The sequence below is a fragment of the Festucalex cinctus genome, chromosome 6, assembly GCF_051991245.1.
Source record: "Festucalex cinctus isolate MCC-2025b chromosome 6, RoL_Fcin_1.0, whole genome shotgun sequence".
NCBI classification, from domain to species: Eukaryota; Metazoa; Chordata; class Actinopteri; order Syngnathiformes; family Syngnathidae; genus Festucalex; species Festucalex cinctus.
In genome coordinates this window covers 14,025,209-14,052,790 of record NC_135416.1, presented here as the reverse complement: position 1 = coordinate 14,052,790, position 27,582 = coordinate 14,025,209, and the positions used below count along the sequence as shown (strand labels likewise).

Here is a 27,582-nt window from a genome sequence, read left to right as displayed (position 1 = left end):
TCAAAGCTTCTCCTATTATGTTTTATCGGAGGGGAGGGCAGACTCCAAACTCCACCGCTCAAGTACTAAGTATACGAGATAACGAGCAAATCATTAACCTGATGAGCACAGATTTGACAGGAGCTCGAACTATTGATTGGTGCAGCCAGGACCCCCTTTTCAAGAGCCAGTGATCATTTGCTCAATCAATGAAATGCTGTTATAGGATTGATGTCATTGAAAATAATTTGTTCAATTTACACAAAAAAAAAAAAAAAGCCAAAAGTGTGAATGAGTCCATTTACCAAGTAGATGTGGAGACACGTCCTCATGTTAGTCGCCTTATTTTCTTCTCATGGGAACAATTGTGACATTGTTGCTGCAGAGTGGTCGGAGGTCTGTGCTGAGTGAAAACAGCCGCTGACTCAAATTACAGATCTTTAGAAAGTTTTAGCTGGCCACCAGTTTTTGTGGCAAACTTTCTTAAAAGTTGCTTGGGAAATTAGGTGTTATATGTATGCTTGAATACATACAAATACAATATCACAGAGGTCATATGTGTGTGTTAATGGACGTTTGGGGAACGAGGGCCCAATTTATCATCCTTACTAGTTCTACAAATGCAATAGTGATTGCAAACAGCTTTCACGTCATTCTGAATCCCATCCATTCAGTTTCTATAACTCGTTCCTAGTTCAGGGTCACATTGAACTGGACAGGCAGACTTTCACAATTTCATTCACATTGTCAATTAAAAACTGCCTGCATATACTGTAAAGGAAATGCTACACTAGTGATAAACACATATGAAATATTAAACTGAGCTAAACTCAATTTTGACTGACAAAAATATGTATTTGATGCAGAATTTGATCTCCTTGACAATTTGCAAAGATTTTGGAGCTATATATATTGGTTTCAAATGCTGCATTTCCCTTTTTTTTTTTTTTTTTTTTTTTCCATCTTTAAGACATTTCTACAGGGAAAAAGTGACTGGCTCTTCCAAGTCTTCACATATAGTATAGAAATGGATTAATTATCATAAAGGGTGACTACAAAAACAAAGTAAAATAAAAAAACAAACACAAAAAACTGGGAACTTTTTAACAATCCAATACAACCAAGAGTGATTGAAGAAAAATATTTAATTTATAGTTTGCTTCCCTTTTTTTTAATTATTTTTTTTTAAATATTGAATTTATAGTAATTAAAACATACCATTTAAGAAAAAAAACATTGTCATTTTTTTTTTTTTTTTTTTTTTAATTACGCCCTGTACATAGCATCCTCCTGTACGAACGCATTCTTGAAATCTGTTGTTGAGATTCTTCACAATATCTCAGCTGGGATACTTTTCAATTTCCATGGTTACTAAAATGGCGGAGTGTTTACTTGCTCAAATCACTGTCACGCAGTGCTGCCGCTTGCTCATGTCTGCCAATACGCACTTCAAAAATTCCCGTTATTTTGGGTTAAGCTGTATATATAATTATTGTGTATATATGTTTTGTTACCATCCCACTAAAGAGCCATTGTGGAGAAATGTCATCTTTTTTTATATTAATGCATTTAAAAAAAACATTTATTTCAATTTAAAAAAAAAAAAAAAAAAAAAAAGGTCACATCAATATGTATTTTTTATATAATTATAAATCTAGTAATCGTACATTATATTACATGGGTCACACCTCACCTCACTTATGTTTCGCCACCATTTTACTTCTATGAATACCTGATGTAGGCAAACTTAGCAAACGTACTCGTAGGTGGTAGATACACGAAATGTGGTCTCTCTGAGCCACCGTAGTGCGCGTGCTTCAAAATGCTTGCGCTTCAAACTTAGACCATTGCATTCTATTAGTTCACCACTAGATGGCAACCATTTCTACCTACAGTCCCTTTAAATTATATCTGATCAAATGTCATTCAATATACACTGTATATTTATTTTTTGATGGACAAAGCTAGTTCTAATTAACCTAAATGTATCATATTTATATAGTACAAACAACATACTATACTGTACTACATTAAAATTGTCATATTGTACAAAAAAGCTGGCTGTGTCGGAAATACATAAATATTTCTGTCTTGGCAGGACAAAATTAGGTGTAATCCTGCTATGCATGTTACCTGGTGCACATAATCTTCAGTAAATACAGTAGGTCATGACCTATGACACACTACCTTTTGAACAATAAAACAAGAGAATGAAAATTGCAGTAAAGACAGGACAGTGTAGTGGAAGTGACAAAAAAGGAAAATGAATTCCAATGTTATTTTTCAGATACACAATTAATTTGCACATAGGATGCAAAAACTGAGTGATTACAAGGGTGACATGTTTGTAAGACAAAAACAAGCATACAGTAGTTTAGTAGTTGTTTAACCAACATTTTACTTAAATATTAAAAAATATATATATAAAAATGAAAAAAAAAGAGATACAAATATAGGTAAAATTAAAATTGCTTTAAAAAAAATAATAATAATAAAATAAAAAAAAATCCTGAGAGTTATGTTCCGTCATCTGACCAAAGGTCACGTCAGTGGTTTGCAGACAAAGCTATTCTTATCAAATGTGTGTATCTAAATGACAAATTATCTGTGTTGTAGAAGTGTTATTCATCTGTTCTATTCGAGTGTGCGTTGGTGGCACAGAAAGACACGGCAATGTGTTTATTTTCCCCTCACATTGCAGTTTTAAGATGACCTGTTATGGTGACTCAAAAATTGTTTACAGTACACTTACAACTCAATGCTACAGTGCTAATGCAAAAACACTGGTCTCCATCTTAACCCTCGAAATTATTTACGTGTATTAAATATTAGCATTTATTTTTATGTATAAAAATGTTTTCAACTACTTAACAGTAAAGGCATGCCATGTTGCGTAGGCCTATAATGATTCCTTTATCACAGTGTTTCTTGCTATTGGAAATAATGCTCGTTACATTTCAGTGATTCTTTTGTCCTTGAACATTACAAAACAATGTAAGCTATGTTTGACCATTAGCTTTTCATATGGCAACCTTGCAGCCGTTTCATCAATTATTTACATGACATCAGGCACACGTTATCCATGATTCCTAATAAATTATTTAAAATTATGTTTGTTCGATATTTTTTCCCCAAGTTGCTGACATTTGCTCTCCAAACTAGCGAACTTCAATAGGCTTAAAGTACTGTACATTGAAATAAGCAGAGCACAATTGCTTGTAGGGTCTCTATTTAACCACTAGATGTCAGTATTGGGCTGACTAAGCCTTTTCAGTTTTTTGCCACTTGTCACTTTCAAGACGATGACGTTATTCAAAGTTTTTCCAAAGATCCGTGTAGATTTGATAATACCGTACACAATATTGTGCTGAAATTGAATTGTTTTTACTCTCTGAGAGACTGTTGTTCTATAAAGTTTATTCACACTAGTCCCCATTACTAGTACCATGTGCTAACCACTAACAACTCAACTGTGATATAAGAGGATGACACTGGCAGCATACAAAATGTATACAAAGACCAACATTTATTCAGATATATTTACAACTTGCCACAATCCAGTTATTCACAAGAAAGAGGACAGAACAAAATTGAACAAACAATATTTTTAACTTAAAACCAAGAAGATGCAGAACTTACATATTTGGCACTGAGTGGTAAGAAAGTGTAATCAATCAAAACAAACAATCATTGTAAGTTTTTGGTGTACAAAAACAACACAAAAACAGAATGTGACTGCAAAACCTTGGAAAGCCGCTTGCAGTATTTAAATAATGCTGGTGATGGTGCATGTGCCTCACTTTTAAATGCTATTGTGTAAGCTTTAAATTATTTTCTTAAGTGCAAATATCAGTATGTTATACAACACAGGCCATAAATATCCCAGTTTCCTGTGAAATATTACCGGTTAATATGGTAAAAACCAATGAGAATCTTTTTTTCTTATGAGTTAGACACATTTGATTGCAAACAAATACACATTAAAAATAAATATAGCAACGGTAAAGAGCGTAGTATGTATGGATGATGTCACTGGTTGACAATAGAGCAGCAAAAGTTACTGCTGCTATTAAAAAAAAAAGAAAAAAAAAAGTAGTGGTCGTATTGAACTAAAATATAGAATCAAAACAGTAGCTGATCCGCGCAATAAGCGTCATTATTCCTCCATGAGGATTAAAGTGCTTAAAATTTATTTTTGATGACGACACGTTTATGCTTCTTCCAGATGATGTTCATTAACACATCGGACATAGTCGAACCTTCATTATATGCCTTGATCTATCTACCAGGATTACTTAGGTACTGAATGTCACAGTCTGATAAGGTGATCCCATAAATAAATCTCAAGTTCATTCTTGGCAACTTCCAATTTCCAGCCATCATTTCATAAAGTGCTAACCAGCCAAATGCACCATGAACTAGCCACTAATTCTACAAATATTTGCTAATACTTAAATGTACTACAGATAGGCGAGCCAATCTCCCACCAGTAGACAAAAGGCATGCAGTGCTTGCTCAGAATAGACTAACTTTTGTACAAGAAGCATTAAAAACTACACAACTGTCAAGTTGTGCCCACTCTCAATACAAAGTAGTATTTGTGAGAATGCAACATGGCAGCCTCCTCTGCTGCTTCCCTTCCAGAACAGTGTTGTTTGAAAGCTACTGTACTTCACCAACATAATGGACGCCCACGGCATTCAACTGCTTGACGGCAATGTAACACACAATACATTTCAGAGGTTGTGCGTCATCCAAAAATAGGTCCACAAAATGACTCCACATGTACTATTTACACAAAAATGAGTCTCTTCATTTTGGACACCAAAGTTGATTAAAGTGTCTCCTTTCGTTGCTGGTGTACAGTCTGAAGAGTCCTGGAAAAAGAAATGCATTTAAGATTTAGTTGAAAGGCACACAAATAGTGGAATACTTAAAAACTAGGGGGTGTCAAAATGAGTGTGTTAATTTAAAATTCCTTTCATGTCACTATTTTTCTTTTTTAAACGTGCGATTAATAACTACCATTGCTTTAAGCCACCTCTTCATGTTAGAAGTTGAATCAAAGCCTTTTGTATGCTCATGCATAAAAGAAACAAACAAAAAAACATGTAAACATTTTTTTGGGAGTGAAGGACATAGTATTAAAAAAAAGAAAGAAAGTTTTTACATGTTTTTGGGTTTGAATGAGTTATTGACTGCCCCTTACTTGGAAAGCCTGTACTGGGGGAATTCCACTCACAACACAGCAGACACGTTCATGTTAAAATTTAGCAGTAATAAATTTAATAGTAATGTATATATTTGTGTAGACTGGAGTCATTGATTTTACATTTTTTAAAATGTGCAGAATTTCACAAGTACCTTTACTGTTAAAGATTAGATAGCTCTTAATATAAAAAGAAAAATGCACAGAGCTGTCACCAACATCTTACAAATTCAATGATGCCATCTAGTGGCAGAAAAATGACCTCAACAAATAATATCACACTTGTTTTTTTACAGTACAGTACGCATTTTTAATTTTAACTCAATTTTATGAATTATTATGAAATGGGGTAGATACCACGGACTTCTGACTTGCGGGTTTCCACACATCAGCGCCGTTGCCGGCAACTGCTGATCGCGTTCCAACACTGGCACCCCGACCCCCACGCCCCCCAACCGCGCGCTCCTGCGGATGGGCGGGTGCGCACAGGGGTCTCAGCTCTCTTAAATGCTTCGGACGACTCAGACAGACACACGACACACTCGTACCCGTCGACGGGAACGTGCAACCGAGGGGCGCAAAGTGCGAAGCGGAAGTATTGGGATGCGGCCCACATGCAGCAAACCGGAGCCGGAAACAAAGCTGATGTGCAAAAACCCGGAAGTCCCGCCTCCTACGTGGCATATACCCCATTACTATATCAATGACTAAAAGATGCAGCCATTTTTTTTTTTAGAAAAGATATAAAATTTGTGATTAATCGTGAGTCAGCAATTGAAGTCATGCTATTCATTATGCTAAAAAAATAAATAAATAACATAATATAAACACAAAGGTTATCAGAGAAGAATTGGATTGCCCTGGCTGCTGTAGCTACAGTATATTATAATACAAAGCAAATAAACTGGCAAGAAATAAACAACAGTGTGGATGCTGCACTGCACTCCTGACTCTGTCTCCAACAGAGGCTCTTCACTCTTTGCTTTATATCCACGGGGGAAAAATAATAGCTAAATATTATTGGCGACAACCCTGCAACTTGAATTTCAAATCACAGCATAAAAACTAGATGCAGAACCCAGCACACTACGCCACCATTCAGTCACATTCATCCATGTTGCTCAAGGCTTACCTGGTACATACTTCTTGCCTCTGGAGATTATATGGCACCCTAGGTGAACAAACTGCACAAAATGAAGCACATTTAGAGGCATTGGAAATATATTCAGAAAAAGAACTTGTGAAAAAAAACAACAACAATCAATACTTACAGATAGATTTTTAGTGTGACAATAAGTAGTGTTCAAATATTCTTTTTCCTAGTAAGCACACCGTATGCTCGTGTGTAATGGCTACACTGAACCATGAACGACAACATGTCATGTCAGAGCAATAAAACATATATTAACCCGTATACAGTCAAAAAAAACATTAACAAGTAATCTCCAAAGTAGTCTTGGTTTAATAGAAAAAAAATAAAGAAACATACCAACTTTCTCTTACTGCTTCAATGTCGCTCACCAGATTCTGTGCTAGACAGATGCCAAAAATCTAAATAAAATAAAAAGACATTATTACAATGTCCCACCACAAAAAAAAAAAAAAAAGAAAAAAAAAAGTGACTCCTTGATTATCACCTGTAATAATGCAATCCCAATAAATATGCCTGCCACCACTGTCAGGTTGTCTTGAAGCCACTTCTCAAATTGTGGAACACAACCTTTAATGTAGATAAACGTCCTCTGCTCCGAGTCCTGAAAGGCCCAAAGAACCACGAGAAACAACAGTTTACTGTCTGTTTACATTTGCATTCAGGTCACAGTGTACATTGCAGTTTCACTGATGTACACTTGGCATTACTGTGGAAGTTGGTGGCTCTCGGAAGCTTTTACACTGCATGCAGCATATTGTTTTCCTGAAGGAACTGGATCAAGGTGCTTTAGACTGGATTTTTCTTCACATTTAAAGTCAAAGAAAACAAACTCAGCCTTTCCTCACATTATGATCCGAGCGAGGGAGCGAGGCCAAAGCTAATGACGGGGGAGGGGTTTCAAATCCCACCGCATTGCTGCAGCATGAGTAATACCACATCGGTACTGATGGGGACACAGCTGCTAGATTTTGAGAGGGGAACAGAAATGTACGAAAAAGGAGGATCTTATGTCCAAGGGTGGAGAACCTAATGACCTCATGCATCAGTAGCAGATGAAGTGAAACAACATTCACAAATCAGGTTTATACTGCTTTCATGTCAGCGCCACTGTACTTTTGGATCACATTTTCTGAGGAATTCAACGTTTTTTCGATGAGTTACTCACAGTTTTTGCCCGGATATCATATCCACATTGAGTGTTTATGACGTCCTCCTAAGAAGAAGAAGAAAAAAGTTGAATTAACTACCAGCTTAAGAGTACAGTATTTTAGTTTCTGCTTGTTAAAAAAGCAGGCAGTGGTGATTATTGCATTTTTTACACAGCTTGAATATGTAAAATAACCTGAACAGAAAACAGCACACAGCTGGAGAAGGAAATTAATCTCATCAATAAGTCAAAGCAGGAAAAAAAATATCCAAATATAGTATTTACAATATGTTGCATGTGCCCCCACTAGCCTCAACACAGCATTCTGATAAATACTGTGTTTGTGGCGTTTTTATCCATCTCATGGTGGCAGCCATTTTGTACGGAAGCGTAGAGCCACCAATGTGGAGTAAACATTTTTGGCTGGCGAGTATGTTCGAACATACTTGCAAATATGTTCGAACGTGTTGAAATATGTTCGAACATAGTCGTAAATACGTTCAAACATACTTGCAAATATGTTCGAACGTATTGAAATACATTCAAACATACTCGCAAATACGTACAAGTATGTTCGAACATGTTTGCGAGTATGGTCGAATATATTTCAATACGTTTGAATGTATTTGTGAGTATGTTTGAACATATTTGCGAGTATGGTCGAATATATTTCAATACGTTTGAATGTATTTGTGAGTATGTTTGAACATATTTGCGAGTATGTTTGAACATACTCGCAAGCAAAAATGTTTACTCCACATTGGCAGCTCTACGCTTCCGTAATTTTGCCACGTGCTGTTGACTGAAAATGTCATCACAGTTGCTTAGAGCTCAGGTAACAACCAATCATGGCTCAGCTTCAGAAAACATGTTTAAACATAATAATAATAATAATAATAATAATAATAATAATAATAAATTATTATTATTATAAATATAATATAATATAATAAATTATTATTATTATTATTATTATTATTATTATTATTACTATTATTCGAAATCGGACATGGCCAATGAATGTTGAGTCATTTTATTGAACCTAAGAAGCGATATTGAACTTTGCCAGTTCTAATTGTCAGGGCGTAAGACAAACTTTTTTTTAAGGAGCACATTTGCTCCTAACCTGAAATTTTAGGGGTGCAAGGAGAAAATTTAGGGGCGTACACTATAAATTGACTTGCAAAGTAAATATTCATCCCACTCATTTTCACTATACCGTATTACTGATAAATGGGCTGAAGTGTGGAGCAGAAGTTTGACAGCAATGAAAAATATTCAACAGCAATCATAAAAAATGAACAATTACAGTACTTAAAAAAATCTGCAAATTTACTGGTTGCATTGGTGCGAGTGGATTTTTATTTTATTTTTTTACAATGTCTCAAATCTTAGGGGCAAAATGCCACCATTTAGGGCCAGCCTTGATTGCTGAAAAATGTTTTCCACGACCCATAATGTTAAGTGAATCAATGTGTGCCAGCGTCAAATTGTCACATTATAAAAGTAATCAATTATCAATAACCTTATGGACCACACTTTAACATTAGGTCATAAAGAGTAGTTTACCATATGTATAATAAAACTAAACGCAACTAAAATAGAGTAAATGACAAGACTCATCCTTTTATAATCCCAGACAAAGACATGGGAAAATGAAGGTGTCGGAAGAAAATTACTGTCAAATGGTGCCATTGTACAGGTACAGTTAGAATTAATAAGTGTATTGTAGTGTATGCCTATCAGAAGGCAGCAGACCTACATCTTGCACTTTGTGGTTGTTTCATTACTATACGCCATTTAAATAACTGAATACTCAACATGGTGGTTTGGGGGAGGACAAGGATACAACATACAATACTATCACAGTTTTTGCAGACATTAAGGGACTTCTCAGTAACGTAAAAAAAAAGTGCCTTCAAAATTCCATTCTGTGCTGAGCCAGCAGGGAGTGAAATGACTAAACATAGCGAGGCCTGGATGTCCTGTTGGACGCCAGCCTAAATAGTTGACAGCGGCAGCCAGCTTCTGGAGGACACAGATAACCAAACTATCTGTAAAACAGGGAGGAGCTGTACGCGTTGCCCCTAAAGTACAGTACAAGCAAAGCAGTGTAAACATTTCTGCATGCCAGACCTTGACCTCCGCAAGACCGTAAGACTTCCAGCCCCGACATTTACACGATTGTTTTCATCTGAATGGACAGGAACTGTGTGGGAATAAGCAAAACACTGAGCTGGGTGGACATACCGCTGGGTCTTTGGTGCAGCAGGAAAAGGGCACCCCACATTTCTCGCGACTCGGGTTGGAATCGGTGCAGTTGAAATAGATGTTTAAATTCCAGTCGTCAGCTCCAAAAGCGCCGCAACACTCCCACTGCAAGGTCAAAAGGGCAACGTAACTTTTCAGAGATATTTTTCACAAATCACACAGTTCTGATAAACACAACAATAAATCTAGTGTAATTCTCGGACTCAAAGTCTCTTTTTTTTCCCATAGTTTTGCCTTATTTTATGACTTACAGTAATTTTTTTTCTTCCCCATGATGCATTTTTTTTTGACTGGTACGACTTATTATACTGCAGAATGACGTATAGTTAAAAAAAAAAAAAAAAAGTGGCAAAAGGATTCAAAACGAACGCTGAAGCTCACATATTCTTGAGTGAAATCGATCAGGTTCTGCAGATCAATGTCATCCCTGTAGGCCCGAATGTTGTTGTTGATGAAAAAGTTTAGCTGGTCCTTGATCCAGTCTTTGAAGACGAAGGCCAGGACTCCTGCCGTCAGCTCCAGGAAGAAGATGATACCCAGGAACACTGAGAACTGAACACACGTAATCAGTCAGCCATCATGTAAAACGGCAAGCAACACTATTAGCTGTCCATAATCAATTTGATGAAGACGCCTACAAATTTGAGCAGGAAGGAGTTTTCTCGCAGTGCTCCAATGCACCCTGCGAATCCCAGAATGAACATCACTCCACCAACCACCAGGAAGAGCCACACTGGATCGAAGCCCCCCAAGTCTGTGATAGATGAGATGTTGGATAGAACACCCTGGTGTGAGAGTAAAAGCAAGCAAAGAACCAAAAATTACACAAGGAGAGAGAAGCAAAATTTAAGTCATTTACCACTTGAGCTGATTGTCAACACACTAATCAATATTTACTACAAGTAGGACTCAACTGTTTGATGGAAAGCTTCTCATCTGGGATCATAGTCTCTCAAAGGGGGGTTAAATTTCATTCATATCCACAATTTAGTCTATAATCAAGGCCATACAATGCGGAGACAACAACTTCCAGCCTGCTAATCATATTTAATAGAGATATGAGTATCTGAACATATAACATTGGAATCCAATTGCTAACTCCTAACTGGAAAATGGTCCAGTTTTATTTGAGCGAAAAGTCAACCTTAAACATTTCTTGACAATAATATATATGTGACCTCACTAGTCTGACATTATGATTGATATTACATTTGTGGATTATGAGTTATGCAGCAAAATCCAACTGTTTTTATATCTCAGGGACATTTTCCCACTTGCTGTCATCACAGTTGCTCAGGGCTCAGGCAACAACCAATCACAGCTAACCTGTTTTCTAAAGCTATGCAGTGATTTGTTGTTATGTGAGACCTGAGCAACTGTGATGTCTTTTGCACTCGACAGCAAGTGGCAAAATGGCCGTCTTCTGATATTGATTAAAAAGTACTGGATTTTGCTGCTTAACTCATATTCCACTAACACAATATTAACCAGAATATCGTATTTAGACGAGTGGGGCTGCACATATTATTGTCAAGAATTTTTGGAGGGGTTGATTTCCCCTTTAAGGGATATTGGGGATATTATATCGGCATTGTATTATTGTAAACAATATACATTTAGGTTAACATGCCCAACATCTCTAATCAGTACATTGCATCAAAAACAACAATATACAGTACCATATCAATAACTTAATAATTTACAAATTATGAAACATCTGTAACACTTTTGTAACTAGCACATCAAAACAAACATCATACTCTGACATTAGCAATTACATATCGTTAAAATTGTTAAAATGCGGCTGTACTATCGGTACTTTGATTACACTGAATTAAACTGTACAGTAAATAAATCTAAGCCTCCATTATCTCAAATGCTTAATTATTAAGTTAAGGCACAACTGATAGAATTTTTTTTTTTTTAATATTGATGCTGATTCTGATATTTGGCAGCAAAAAATAAAACAAAGAATATAGTCAACAAAATAATTTTTTTTGGCCCTTTAACACAACAATAAAGGATAGGAATTACAGGTATAATTTAGGAATTACAGGTATAATTTTCCTCATTTGACTGTTTTGAAATATGTTGTCCTTTAGAGTATTTGTTTAACTTGGCTTATTTTTTTCATTTTACAAGCGCCAATAACAGACGATTAAATCATCCATACGAATAATTTAATCCCATTTATTCTGTTTTTTTCTCACTGGATTTTTGAAAGATAAAGGGAGTGAAAAGTTCAATAGTTCAATCAATCTTTAGGTGCCTGCAATACACAACTAAGAAATGTGACTGAAACTGTATGTATGTAAATAATAAAAAACTATTAATTAATCTATGGAAACAAACCTTCTCACTCCATGCCCACAATCCGATGCCAAGGAACGCCACTCCAAGGAACTGGATGGGAAGAGAGATAAGAACAAGGTGATTATTCTTTTGTGATGGAGACTGTGAAACAAACTGCTTTCCTGGCCACCATGCTTAAGAAAGACAAAGAAAGAAAGAAAGAAAGAAAGAAAGAAAGAAAGAAAGAAAGAAAGAAAGATCAAATTTTAGTCTGCGGCATCAGCAAGAGAGACTCCCACATCGGAAAACATCTTAAACAGCCAGAATAAATCATGAATGACTGAATGAAGGGAAGTTCCAGCTCAAACTACCACTTAACAGCTTAAAAGATGAAAAACACATTCCAGGAGGTGCAACTGGTGGCCAACAGATGAAAATAGATTGTGGTAATAAATTCTTCAAGTTTACTTTCAACTATTAGATATTATGTAATTTTTGTAACACAATTAAATGCAATCCTTAACTGCCATTCTTACACATTTTACAATTTCATTTTATCGGATTAGAGTAGGCTTCATTTACTGTTTATCTAAAAGATGATTAAAACCAGTTTAACATCTTTACAAGACATAATCAACAAAGCTGGTAGCCAAAATGATCATAACTAAACTGTTAATTTAATCACTACAACTACAGTATGGAATTTGATCATTTGAAGCTTCAGGTCAATAAGGTTAAGGTTGAGTCACCATTACATTTGTAAAACAACTACAACAAATTATTATGCATCATAAACAGGTTGCCATAAAAAAAGGAAGTAAACGGGATAAGACCATGGTTTGTAATGGGAAAATTACATCATTCTCTTATGAATCACTGCTCTAGTCTGGAGTGAATATAAAATATGTATTACAAAGAAATTTAAAATGCCATCTGGTGGAGGTAGGATGCAAATCACCTGGCATGAAGACAAAGATGATTTTGCAGTGAACATTCATTCTGTTCACTTACTTTAACCTCTATTGTCAATGGATTGTTATGACTTACGTCAACGCCACCAAAAACCACACATGTAAATGCATCGTCCGATCACATGATTATCGGAGAGAATCAGATTTAATCATAAAAACATAAACGAGCAACGATATCATACCGATACCGAATATCATATCGGGACAGCCCAATCTACAAAGACATCACAGACACGTACAACAAAGCAAATAAAAAGTAACTTAGAACTTCATACAACTATTTACAAGGCTGGCGCTAGGGGGTGCTATAGCTTCAAAAATCTGTGTAGCTGCAGTTTAGCCCCTCCAGCATTTTATTTGATATTCTAAAATATAGTTGTAACTTGTAACGAGTGATTTTATCTTACTGTGTTGTTTTTTATTTTTTTTTATTTTTTTTAAGCACCAAACCTAGACAGGACGGTTTGGGCAGTGCATTACAGAGGAATCAGAAATCTTTCAAATTACACCTATTTTTTTAGTAACAAAAAGCTAATGTCCAAGAGCTTGACAGCGAGGACAATTAATGAGAACAAGGGGGACCCTCGCACAAACATGAAACTACCCTTAACACCTTACAAGAGTGTTGGTGGATGCATGTAAACAAGAGCGGTGGCCGTCTATAGCTATCGCAGCAGTGTACTAAAACAAAAGCCATCCAATGCCTGATGGAGGCAGCAAGTGCACCCAAGCAGCAAGCTTTGTTGCAGCCATGAAATCACCGAGAGGCGGCTCGTAAACGACTCTCACATCATTCCACTAATGGCAGACTTCACATATCACGTAAGACTGTTGTTACATTACAGGCCTACACACTTACCCCTAAAGAGCACTTACCCAAAATATGATGTTGAATCCGAAAATAAAATACTTGATGCAGCAGCTCACTTCGTGAGCCTTGAAATGCTTTCCAGACATCATTTTGGATGCTTTGTTCCTTCAAACGCCGCCCTCGCTGCCTAGAAATCACATCGATGGTCCTCTAAGGCAAAAAACAGTCGCTTGAGGAAACACCCGTTTTATTTTTGCTTTAACGTCGACAAACACAGCTGTTCCAGCGTCTAATTCCAAACATCATTCCGTTATGGGCGCTGACAAAAACGCGCGGAGTGTAACGTTAACACGTCAGTCTCTTGACAATTGCCACTTTACTGCAAAAAAAAAATAATATGAGTCCCAAAAGGTCGACGGCGAGATAAATCCACAGAATTCAAGCAGATTAAATTCGCTGGTTTTCTCTTTGAGCCACAATTGACATGGCTGTTTGATTGACGGGCGTGCATACGAATGAGGCCTCACAATGTTCACATTGGGGCGGGACTTCCGAAGACCTGCTGTCTATTTTGTTTAGCGAATACTGTAATCAAGTGACTGAGTTACAAGATTTCCTTTCAACCATAAATAACTGCCTTTATGAATCAAAATCTGTCAATAAATGAAACAAAATGGTGATTCTCATTATATGCTGAACGCTTTCACATGTGCTATTTTGTAATATTCTACAGGGGCCAAAGCGTCGCCTGAATTGTGTATTTTATTATTTTCAATTAAAATGATTCTTCCTGCATCTACATGGGAAACGGGCGCAAGAAAATGTCCCCTGGCAGGATTTGGAGTTCTGGTGTAAATAATAAAATGGGAAAACGCTGCCACGTAGTGGACAAAAGTGTCATTCAATGACAAATGAAGATCTAAGCAGACGATAGTCATTGGCTCCGTTTATTGCATAAAATAAAGTACCAATATAATAATCTGTTACAAATGTTTGCTTACAAAACAGGATAAATTATGAAAATAAATAATTCTGTGCTGCGGATCTGTAGGCTATCACCAATGAAGGGAGATAGAGAAAATAAAAACGCATATAAAAATGTCCATGTGAAAATAAACAACTGCTTTGTGATTATAATAATAAAAAAAACAGTTCACAAATATTACTTAAATTATTTTCTGCACTGCAATTCATTCAAAACTACACAATCATGTGTTCTTCATTCAGGATACAATAAAAATAGAAGAGTATTTGGCAATACAATGGCAGTAATTTCAAACAATTTAAATTTCATATGATGGATAAATATTATTTTGAGGTTTAAATATCACTGTTATATCAAGACTGCAAATTCTGGGCAATCCTTCATTTGACCCTTCACGTGTGCATGCGAGTTAGCTTGAGGCCATGTTCTCACATGGAATGCAATCATTTGAGGTGGAGTTTTTGTTTTAAAGCTGTTTTGTTTGTTTAGCACCCACGCTTCCCTTTTCAAATTTAACATAGCTGATATTTGGTCAAATAAACGGCCTTAAATTGGACATTAAAAATATGCCCAAATAAATCACCTTGTGATTTAAGGAAATAATTCAACTATGCTTTCCTTTAGTGGAAATAAATAGTTACATAGCATACAGCATACTATACCATGTATCGAGGACAGCTTTGCGCATACGTTTTCCTTCAGCAACACATTATCCGGTTAAATTTAGACTGCACATAATTCTCATACATTAGCTAAGCTTACAGTCTAACATTGTCTGTCTGGACTGAATAAACAAACCCTAGAGAACTAAACGTGATTTGAGAGTCTATGTTAAATAAAACCACTTCCATCAAATAGAATGTAAAACAGTTACAAAGCATTTGAAAGTTACTTACAGCTTATCAATTAAAATGAAATGGCGATGCTTGACTTGAAATGTTGCGAAAGCAGCTTGCTGTTTGTCCGTTCCTAAATCCAATCCATTTTGACGTCAACATTCATTTTTTGACATTTTGGTTATATGGCTTTTTCATTCAGTAATATACTAAGACATCATTGGTAAATAAAGTACAAGAGTATGTTTCCAGTCAACCACATCACCATGATGGCAACAAAAACTTCAGGGGAAGAATTGCACTGAACGCTGAGCAGCTGGTTTGTACTGCATATGATGTAATAATCACAGTTGTTGTTTCCAGTGCATTATTGTCCGTAATGCTGGTTTCATCAGGGCCAAAATGCCCAAAAAGGCAATCTGATTCTTTACATTGATGTTTTGAGTTATCATACAATGTGCAAAACATTTAATAAAGCGAAAAATGCATAATACTTTAATAACATATCACATGCGTCTCCTGGCAAGCTTCATGGCATGTTTGAAACACTGACATCGTAGGAAGCCACCAGGAAAGTCCCCAAGTTGTGTTGTTTGTGGCACGTTTTCTTCTCTTGACTGTGCTGCAGGAGTATTGCTGGTAATAAAGACCACCATTATGATCCAATCCAAAATTCTTACTGGAGGCAACCGGTCTGCTGACGAATCTTGTGGGGACACAGCCCGGTGAGAGACGCTAAAGTGCAAACAGCTGAGTCGTCGTGGATCACTTTAAGTCACCTTGATAGCCGATTTCTTGTGCACAAAGAGGAATGAAACGTAGGGGACGCCGATGAAGGCCCATTTCTCATTGGGCCAGAACATGATGACTGGTCCTCGCTCCGGGGCCTCGCTAGCCACGTCAAAGTAGGCGAAGCAGACGCAACCCAAGTAGGAAGCCAGACAAATTAGGATGTGCCTGCAAGACGCACAATTGTGAAGGAACCAGAGAGAAGTACAAGAACAGACTCGTCTATAAATTATGGAGGGTGAGGGGGGATACAATGTGGACATGTTCCAAATAAAATATTTTTTTCTGTTGTTAATGTTAATCACTCCAACACTCAACTCCATAACACTCGTTTTGGTTTATAGTGTGAGCTTACCAAGCACAGTGTAGATAGGGAAAGTTGACAGATGACCACATTTCACAGAAAATCCTGTCGCTGAGCCAGCAGAGCAGAGCGAGAGCCCACCAGATCCCTGAGATCAGACCCAGCTTGAACACACGTGGGTTTTCACACCTGCGACAAATAAACAGCATTGAGAAACGCAAACACTACTGTACACCAAAGAATGATGATCCCCAAGTCCTACATAAGATATGTGTATGTATCATTAATAGTAAATCATTACATTTTAAAATGTACCGCCCTTGAAGTATCGAATCATCTTTTATTGGTTTGATGCAGACCCTTAGTGCCATCCTAATATTACATCATTATCATCTCTGATTGATAGCATAATACTAATCTATGTATTTCAGTTTACACTGTGCCAAATTTTATGGCTACAAATCAGTCACAAAATCAGAAAAATAAATAAATAAAAAAAGATTGCCATGTGTCAAAAGAGTCAAAAGAGAAACTTGATATTATGTTGAAACATATTTAACAAAAATATGAAGTGTTAATACGCATATGGTCTAAAAAAAAACTATGTTGATGTGACTGCTAAAAACCTATTACTTTTATTATGTAAAATAGCAATATAGTTAAATCATTGCTATGCATAAAACATTCAAAACTGATAAAGGTGACAGCTATGGGTATGTGTCTAACGTATGCGTATACAACGGTGGCACCTAAATACATTAGAATGGACACCATTATATCATAACAGGACAACATAAGACAAGGAAAGAACAGCATTGAAGGCTGTTGTTTTGTTGTTGACGCGTCTCCTGGAAAATGACAACAATTACCTGCACGTTTATGCACCCTAAACACACACCTAAACCCTAATGCATGTGATGGACATACACATCTAAATTCCATCAAACTTGCCTGAGCTTTTCCAAATGGGATTTATTTGCCCTGGCTGTTTGTTATTGCCCCAAACATACTGCTTGATTTTTAAAATGTACGCAACCATTTGCAATTTGTAAATAGTCCCTCTTGTTAAATGCAAATCACTAGGCCTCCCAATGTTCAAAACAGACGTGGGTGGTGTGTTTCAGACAACACCGAGCTTCTTGTTCCGGCTTGACCAAGCTCCCAGATGGTTCTCAGGCCTCCCAGCTGTTTTAACTGCTCCATTTTTACTATCCATACTCGAGTGCTAAACTGCAAGTTAACGGCTCTTGTAGCATTTTCTCTCTACATATATGTGCCTTCGCACCCAGTCAGTGACCCTGAGACAGACTAATCCACAATTCTGCTGATAGAAAACTATTCTTAGTTGTGTCCTTAAGCACGCACTCAAACTAGCTACTGGCTGAACAGTGCAGTCACTGTGACACACTCATGCGCAATGACAAGCTTCATTGCGATCACCCTCGCTCCAAGGAGAAATTAACATTGGTGTGACATCCCTCCAAAGAAGTTGCCTCACAGATGGTTACTAGTGCTTTAAAATGAAGGGAAAGTAACAGATGCTTTGCTAAGACGACAGTCAGCAGTTAAGCTGTCGTAGTGTAGAAATGTTGAAAGTAAATACATACAAAACAGTGTGCATAGAATTGTATAACAAAGGATTGAAAAACAAAAAAAAAAAAAAGATACAGCTGGTAGAACCCTCACAAACATGTAGCATGTAGTGTAAGCTACTTGCTAACACGCTTCCATCTGGTATATAGAAAACTGTTTGGACTTTGCTCTTAGTTTACCACTGCTGCCCTAATTATTTACATTAAAAACAAAATTCATTCTACTTTGAACTTATAGTTTGTTGTGTTCCTGTTTAATTTTTTAATGATGTGCTTTGGCGTAAGCACTGACTATAGCATAGGTTGTGTACAAACGAGCTCATTGACTGCATTAGTTGTACTTGCTATGATAGCGTCCCGAAAATCAGCTCTTTAGCTGGCCTCGTGCGCTACCAACTGTGTCTAATTGTTTTGACCAATTTCCTGATTTAATTTAGTTTTTGACTGTTCATTGTTTCGTGGTACTGTATCACAATAGCTTGCTGTTAATGCCATTAATAATATGTTGGAGTCAACCTCACACTTTTTCCTGCCTCCTAAATTTTCAGGGAATAGAAGCCTTCGTTGAGTTTAAGCTAACTTTGTTAGCTTTTGGTAAGAAGCACATAATTATAGCGTATACACAGCACAATATTGCACAATAATTGACACGTGTAATTCAATGATATGATGATAACGAGAAAATAGCATCCATGCTATCTTGGCGGGGTCTTGCTCGCACAAGAAAGGCCCACCTGTCCCCTCACAACAGGTTATATAAAATGACAATAATTCTTGTGAGGTATTTTGACAAAAGTATATTATATACAGAGACAGACATTTTTATTAAGACTCCTGTTAAAAGTTGTGAAATAAATTACGCATAATTTGTCTGTCTCCTTAAAAGGAGTAATGCATGTTTCTTTTTCCATTCATCCAAAAATATCTACTTTATTTAGACTGCTGGCTATTTTAAAAAAAAAACAGAACCACCTGTATATTGTGCTTTATCCACTGACTGGAAAGCTATAACTGCTCATGGATTTTAAACTTATTACTGTGTATTTTGTGAGTGACATTAAGTTTTAGTTTTATTTGTTCATTTTTCCTTTCGGACATCATTGTGACAATTTGAACATTTCTTCATACAATTACAGCATATAAAATACCCGAAAAGAAAAAGGGCTGACGGGAAGAAGCCAAATCTTATTAATTCCCGCCCCCATTTTATGCATATTGTCTCGAGCTGTGCTGTGTTGTATGCATGAAAATGACAATGAACCTTGATTTTACATGTGGTTTCAAATTCGGGAAAGTACATCAGTGACAAAATTATTTTTAAGAAAGAACTTTTCGACAAGAAGAGCATTAAGGGTCACATACGGTATATGTTCTCCTAATGATCAATCAATCTGTTATTTTAAAATACATCCTGACTTTTGGCAGATAGGAGAGGCTACTCTCGGGCAAAAGGAAATACTGAAGAATAACTGGCTCATGATACTTCCTCCCAAAGGGAAATGCCCTCAAGTGTCCATGGTGTACTATATCTTCAGTTATGTCACGAGGACAACTTCTGCCAAAAGACAGTCAGCAGCATCTATCTTGGCTTTTAGCACGTCGAACACGACACACACTTCCTTACAACAAACCCACAGTGCCAGATACGTTAGTTCTCAGTAGAATGTCTGTCATACACTGACTATCTGCTGTGACATAAGCATGCGAGATAAGCAGCAGCACCAGGACTTATTTTGAGGAGGGGGCTGCTGGAGAAAGTAAAGAACATGTGACAGACTGTTGGGGGCAAAGATAAGTGGTGAAATGGCTTGTATGTCAATCTTGGGTGGAGTTTAAATAAAAAGTTGGAGGGAGAAAAAGGGAAGTGACGGAGATTTCATGAAAGTCCTACTGACAACATATATGCAGAACCGAAAATATTTATTCTTATACTTATTATTAGCATGTTTTTCTTTTAAAAATGTGATTTGTATTGTTAATTATAGAATTTACTATTAAGTGACTTCCCTAACAGTAAGTGATGTCACAGTGGAATGGAATGTTGTTCACATCAAATCATATTTTGTTTGTGTCTCCCAGTGGACATGACGCAAGTGAGGGGAAATTAGTCGCACTGTAGAAGGAAAGCAAACAACAGCATATCACGTAATTAGCAAAGGCAAAAGACAGATGCGATAGGGCAGCCGAAATTCTCAAACAACAAAAACAAGCCGCCTCCGTTGATGACTGGCACCGACAATAATGTCAAGAATTATTATCAGGTTGAACAATAGAATACTTAATGTTGTATGAGTAGCAGTGGTGAGTGAGGCTGATGGTAAAAGGAAATAACTCCAATTGCAATGACAGAGGGAAAGGCTGCAGACTGAAAACTGGCTTGTTGCATGTTGTCAGGGACATTCATTCAAATTGCATGCTCTTATAATGACTTTGGGACTAGTCACAATGCAAGTACAGAAGGTCAAAAGGGGGAGAGTTAATGTACTGCTGACTGCATGTTGACACTGCTTCTCATCTGCCCCTTGACAATACACAAACATACAGTACTGTAGACACACATACTTTTTGGTAGAACTATAGTAACTGGAAGAAATGTGTTTTATCTCCTGCTGTTGAAGTGTTTACAAGTTGGAAACTGATGCTCAACTATTAAGGAGGAGGAGGAGAAGAAAAAGAGGAAGATAAAGTAGAAGAAAAAGAGGAAGAGGAAGAAGAGCAAGAAGAAGAAGAAGAAGAAGAAGAAGAAGAAGAAGAAGAAGAAGAAGAAGAAGAAGAAGAAGAAGAAGAAGAAGAAGAAGAGTAGCAGTAGTAACAGTCATGCATTAGCGTACTAGGTGATGGTAATGCACAAAAAGTATTTGTCAACCCCCAAAAGAAAGTACTGTATTTAGAAATGTAAGAAGTAATAGAAGTAGTAATGACAACTAATATGTAATATATCGCTAATTTAGCATGTGTCATCTATATGCTACAAAAGGGATTTTCAGCACCAAAAGGCGCAATAACGGACCAGGATTCTACCTTTGGGCACAATGCGAAATAAGTTGTCCATTAATCGGTTACCTGGTAATATTAACACCTCTAGATGCGAGTATGCAATGGTATATGATAGCAACATGAATAGAGCTTCTTTTTATCTGCTGAAAAGTAGCCATTTTGAAGGTTCAATATACTGTTCTTACTGTTTGTGATCATGACATCTCTGATCCACTGTTGAAATTTGACTTTGAATCACTTAATTCTCTTTCATTGTAAGCGTTTGTTTATGGCTGCAAGTGTTGTGAAAGCGCTATATAAATAAATAAAATTGAGTTGTTTACATTTGCTTTCAAAAGCTTCATTGAATATGTCTGTGTTTTCAAATGATTTTGACGTTGTGACAACAAACAGGCAAAACACAGCCATAAAAACCGTCCTTAATGAGAACCACTGCTCTAGGGCAAGTGTGAGGGGGTCAATGGGCACCCTATCAACTTCCTTCTCATGAAGAAAGGTCTTTTAATCACTTTCACAAGACTTTTCCACAGTAGAGGTGTAGAAAAAAAGCTGCACTGAGAAGAGTCCCGCACTATCGCCGTCCAGTCCCGAGAGAGAGCAGAATGCTCCTGAAAAAATGGTCCTGAGAAACTGCCAACTGCCAACAAAGCTTCAATGCTAATCAGTCTGGAACTCACAATAAAAATACATCAATTTCCAACAGCTTGCACTGCAAATTCGGGCTTTTCCAAAAGATGTATTTTTGCCTCCTCTTATGATGTTCTTGTTTTGGCAGGTTCAGAATTCACACCATCTTCAAAGCATTTGCAGAGGTATTACATCCACTAATTATTGCATTAATGATACAATCTGATTATGTAAAACGCTAGCTCAGAACCTAGCAATTCATTTAAGTCTAAATTACTTCCTTGACTTTTGGTTAACCTCCAGTATACACTGCTCTATAAAGAAGATGGCAAGCAGAGCTTGAATTGTGCCAGTCATATTCATGACATCGTTCTTGTTTATTACCACACATGGAAGCACTAGGACAATAATGCAGAGTACTGGCTTTCCTTGGCTCAGTTTGATGTAGCGTTACTTGCTGGTTGGTTTTCAACTTCAAAATAATACAGGAAAAAAAAAACACATTGAATAAATAGGTCTGAATGAGCCATGCTAACAGAGAACAATGGAGGTCTAAAGTTCTGCTGTATTTCACTTCTCGGCATGTGCATGATGCGAACGGTAAATTCAAGAGGAGAAGTACGAAAACGGACTGCTACAGTAGACACGGTGGAGTAAACTATTAGTCTTCAGAGATAAAACCAGGGGTGACATTCTGTCAATCTTGACGGAAGGTTCGTTAATCCGTCAATGACTGACGCCCGTTTTGTTGACGAATAACGAATGACAGGAAATTCAAAATAATGGACAGAAGCGGTTTTTCGCCCGTCAACGTAATCAGAAATAAGTGGGTCAGTACTGAGTGACGGAGTTCCGTTTCGCTGACGACTGCCTCCTTGAGGTCTGCCGCTTGGCCTGATTACTTCTGCTAAACTAGAATAATAACCTGGACTGCCAGTTGTCTCTCACAGTTAACTCTGCCTCTGTTACTATCAACTTCCACCAATAGACTAAAAGAAGGGGGTCAAAAAGAAGACGAACTCCTTCAGAATTAAGAAATGTAAGAAAATAAAATTTGTAATACTTAATGTGAGCTGGTCAAATCACTGAATAAAGTTTGTTTATTTGAAAAATATTATTCCATCACTCACCAGCTCATCACAATCATAATGATGACGGAGTGACTGATTGAAATTGGTCCTGAAATAGCGGCTGTAATTTAGCAATGATGGAAGCAGACGGTTATAATAACGAAGGACTGACGATTACAGCTTGCTTCAGCTTGAAATAATGACGGATTGTTGATGACGAACGGGCGTCCCATTAACAAACGATGGACCGTCAAAATTCATCCACTCTGTACAGCAACAAGTGTACACAATGAAAATGGGGCATGATAGAGGATTGTTCATGACTCAATAAACATTTAGCACTACTAATTGTTCAGATACCAGTGGACAACTGACCTTTTAAGTTCGGTGATGAGCAGCACGGTGCACGGGATGCCCAGAGTCATGAGCGACAAGGAGTTTATAACAGGTTTAACAAAGGCCAAACCCGTAGTGATCCCTGACAGGATGCCGATGACCACTTTGAACCTCAACCTAGAGCAAAGAGCAAATCAAATGTAGATAAACAAGCTTTTATCGCACTTGAGAGGAACATTGTTAGTTAAGTTTAGCGTGTCAGGGTGGCCCCAAATCTTTCTACGGCCAAATAACATTCAATAAAATAGAGCTGCATGGGAAATAAGAGCAACCATAATGGCTGCGTGACAATGGAAAGAGAAGTAAGGACATGTGATGCAGCTTTTACTGGTGTCAGCTATCTTGGACTGACCTATTATTAAACTGAAGGTGCGACAGCAGTGGATATGTCTTGTGACAGAATAAGTGAGCATAAGCCATATACTGTAGCTGCTCAATGCTAATTTAAGGCCTGAAATGCTATCTGTTCAAACAGGAAAAATGTTTCACTAAAAATAAACAGGGCTCTCATTCCAGATGTTAAGGGTAACAACACATTTAAATATCAGTTTCAAGCAGTGGTGTACAAACTACGGCCCGGGGGCCATTTGCGGCCCGCCATCCATTTTTCAGTGGCCCGCGACCTATGCTAAGAATGGCATTTGACTCAGTTAAAATAAATTAACAAAAACAAAAATGTTTGGAGATGGTGAAAGTAAGTAGGGAAGGTGTCGAAAAACACAGGTGCCATTAAACGTTATTTTAGTTAACAAAAACTAACGAAATAACTAAAGCTAAAATTCAAAATCATTTTTTTAACGAAATAAAATAAAAACGAAAATGCTTTTTAAAAAACGAAAACGAACTAAAACTAACTATAATTATAGCAAACATGTCCTTTGTTTTAGTCTTTGGTAATTAATTTAATGCATGAGCCTTTGGGGATGATTTCAAATGTGATTTTTAGTAGATTTATTGTGATAAAAAAACGGAATAATGACGATAGAAAGTATGTCACACAGAAGTGACGTCATCTAGCAGCAGCCAATAGAAAAGCACCTTCAGATGACATCGCACACATGGTGTTTTTTTTAAATATTGCGCACAAGTAATACACATTTATTTAAAAAAAAATACAAAAAAAATAAAAAATAAAAAAACGAATACTGAAACTAACTAAACTAAAACTAAGCATTTATTAATGAACTAAAAACTAATAAAAATTAACAGAACCGTCCTGAAAACTAATTAAAACTAACTAAATTAAAAAAAACAAAACTCAAAACGAAATAAAAACTAAAATAAAAAATTCCAAGACTATATAATAACCCTACTGCTATATTACAAATAAATTGGATTATGTACTGTAGGCTTTTTCTAAACAAGCAAAAGCACAAATACATTATTTGTACAATTTTTATGACTAAACACAATTTCTCTTCATAACATTATGTGGCCCTTGTGTCCCTCTAATTTTCTGTATGTGGCCTTCAAATGAAAAAGTTTGGACACCCCTGCTTTAAAGCCTCTAAAGATCATAAATCAATCATCAGCCACAATGATTGCCATACCGATTTCTCCTGAACATCCTGGGTAAGTATCTTTTGGGGAACCACATGGCAATGGCACACATGAGTACCCATAAGATGGCCAACTCATCCAACATCTGGCCTAGGAAGCTGAGGGTCGCGTGGAAGTATGTTGATCCGATACCTACAGTGAGAAGCATAAAATGGGACGTGCGCATTAGAAAAGTCAAGTGTGCCAATAAAGTTGGATGTGATGTATATTGGAAGACCTGCCCCTTTCCAAACAGTCTCTCATTGTCTCTTCCCAAAGACTTATGAATCCCCTAAGCTTAAAGATTTATGAATCCCACAGTAAAATAATGCAATATTCTTAGCAGACACAATCCGTTTTTCCCCTAGAATCCAAACACAAAAATTATTGGTTCTCACTACCAAATTCTGACCTCAGTAAGGCAACCCTTAAGGGAAATGGAGGCAGGGGTTACTGTCGGTCAAAATCAACGCTGAGGGAACAAGGCACCATAATTCCTCTAGAACGTCATTACGTACAGAGGCACCATTTAAGACTGCTGACCACTGAGTCAAATCAAATGAAATCAGAGCTGTCTTCATTCAACCCATGAATAAGCCTAGTCATTATATAAGGGTTGAATGATTGAGGATATATTCAAGCTGCAGCTAATGAGATAATGATGGTGACCATAGAACTGGATATGTAACTCATTTCTAGTACATAGGGCAACCAATGCGTACACATCTCTGTATGAAGAATGTTGTAATGTTAGGTTACTTAAAAACCACATATAAATATTTACATAGCAACCTTTATATTTTTTAGTATATTTTTTAAATTGTGCAATATTTTTCAATGCTTACCTGTACTGAAGCTAGCAATTCCTTATCGATTGCTCCAGAAGTGTTTATAATTGTGGATATGGCTTTTTATTTTCTCTGTTAGAAATATCACATTTATATGTGGTATTTGAAAATGAAACTTTTAAGGGTTGTGAAATTTTGTTTTTCACTTTACACACAGTCAATTATTATTCTAAATAGGGGAATCTGATTTGTTACATAATGTGAACTCTTTGCTTTATAAATAACAATGCTGAAGACACAATAATTTCTTTTCACTTGGGATAAACTGTTCTGATTTACTTAAAACCACAGCAACCTGCTAAATATTTAAATTGTTTGTTGTGTCATGTCTGAACTTAAACTACCACATACTATATATTTTAACAATCACTACATAGAAGTACACAAGTGTTATTTTGCTGCATGACTCAGTAGACTAGTGGCACAGAAAATGGGTCAACATTACACAGTAAAGATCACGTCACTCAAGCCAACTTACCCACCACGACCAGGAGGGTCCAAATGAGGTAAATCCCACTGTTGAAATGTGTTGCATATTGGCGAAACAAGCACATTAATATGGGCGGCAAAACAAAAAACAAAATGTTGCTGATCTGAAATGACAAACAAAGGGAAACCCATGAGAAAAAAAAACACACACAGGCAAATGTTTTCCAGCGTGCGGGGGCTCTACACTGACATGTGTAACTTGATGCTGCAGCCCAAACTGTAAACATCAAGTCTCGCAAGCGGCAGCAGTTTCATACAAAGAAAAACTAAAAATAAAAACGTGACAGCTGTTAATGGCAAGCCGAGCTGCGTTAATATGGGGAGAGAGAGAAAAAACCCGCACGGTTTTTACGAAAAGTGCACACTGACCGTGTTGTAAAATTCAGCGATGCTCGGGTAAATAAGGTAATTGCCTTCACACCAATCCACATCGGAGCTGCCAGCCTGCAAGTGGTCCCAGAAAATCAGATTAACGTTACTCATGTCTGGACTAGTTGCGCTCGAGGACAACGCTGTTGTCGCCCCGCCACGCAAAAAGAAAAACACGCGAGATGAATCTGTAATGTCTCGTCTTTGGTCTCAAGATCATTCATAAAAAGTGGCGAGCACATGCACATCAAATGATGCCAAGATTTTCTAGCATGCCAGCGTCTCCGCTGTGAGTTGACTAAAGATTACAATTCGACGTAACCATCGACGTCATCGCGTTGACACTACTGCTGTTTGCAATCGAAGAGTACTTCTGTTCGACAAGAGCATTCCTTCCCCACATACACTATGTTTTTAAGGAAAAGAACAACGTTGTTTTAAATTATCCACAACTAATCGATCTGTCACCTAAGAAAGGACAGACTGATCGTCATTTAACTAAAATACTGAGTATGATGTTTAGCATTCTATGTCGTTCGTAGAATCATAACACATAACAAAAATATAAATACACACACACAAATCAATATTATTTCAGGTAATTGTGTTTGTTTAAACTGTAGTTGTAGTCAAATACATTTCAGATGAATAAGATACGCACCACGTTTCTTTACTGTTGAATGTCTGCATCACAGTTTGAACGTATTGTCAAAAGATAACGGGTGATGGTGAAGGTAACTGTCTTGGCTTTGCGTAACTCTTCAAGCTCTAGCGGATGTTCAGTTGTTCCAAAATCCTGATTGACACGTCAAACATAGAATTGAATTATTTTGACTTATTTTCAACCACAATACTAACGAGTGCATTTACCGCATATTTATATATGAGGACGAATACTTTTTAGTTAC

At 36.9% G+C, this 27,582-nt stretch overlaps 2 protein-coding genes across 5 annotated transcripts; both read right to left on the bottom strand.

The window, feature by feature from the left end:
- Positions 1 to 3,486: 3,486 nt before the first annotated feature.
- LOC144020221 (tetraspanin-5) lies at positions 3,487 to 14,347 on the bottom strand. Its single transcript, XM_077523487.1, has 10 exons — positions 13,899 to 14,347; positions 12,112 to 12,162; positions 10,398 to 10,544; positions 10,141 to 10,311; positions 9,739 to 9,864; positions 7,507 to 7,554; positions 6,826 to 6,942; positions 6,678 to 6,739; positions 6,321 to 6,372; positions 3,487 to 4,856 (listed from the first exon to the last, which is right to left on the bottom strand). Exons 1-9 carry the CDS (start codon positions 13,980 to 13,982, stop codon positions 6,360 to 6,362), a joined length of 819 nt encoding a protein of 272 aa, XP_077379613.1. The 5' UTR covers positions 13,983 to 14,347; the 3' UTR covers positions 3,487 to 4,856; positions 6,321 to 6,359.
- A 419-nt stretch (positions 14,348 to 14,766) lies between these two features.
- acer2 (alkaline ceramidase 2) lies at positions 14,767 to 27,565 on the bottom strand. Of its 4 annotated transcripts, XM_077523484.1 has the most exons (8): positions 27,336 to 27,565; positions 26,675 to 26,749; positions 26,295 to 26,409; positions 24,980 to 25,121; positions 23,409 to 23,546; positions 16,799 to 16,936; positions 16,434 to 16,611; positions 14,767 to 16,360 (listed from the first exon to the last, which is right to left on the bottom strand). In XM_077523484.1, exons 3-8 carry the CDS (start codon positions 26,368 to 26,370, stop codon positions 16,331 to 16,333), a joined length of 702 nt encoding a protein of 233 aa, XP_077379610.1. In that variant the 5' UTR covers positions 26,371 to 26,409; positions 26,675 to 26,749; positions 27,336 to 27,565; the 3' UTR covers positions 14,767 to 16,330. The 4 variants fall into 4 exon arrangements, with proteins under 4 accessions (XP_077379610.1, XP_077379608.1, XP_077379612.1 ...); XM_077523482.1 differs by lacking the exon at positions 27,336 to 27,565 and having other exon boundaries at positions 26,675 to 27,024; XM_077523486.1 differs by lacking the exons at positions 26,675 to 26,749; positions 27,336 to 27,565 and adding an exon at positions 26,496 to 26,659.
- Between the last annotated feature and the right edge of the window lie 17 nt (positions 27,566 to 27,582).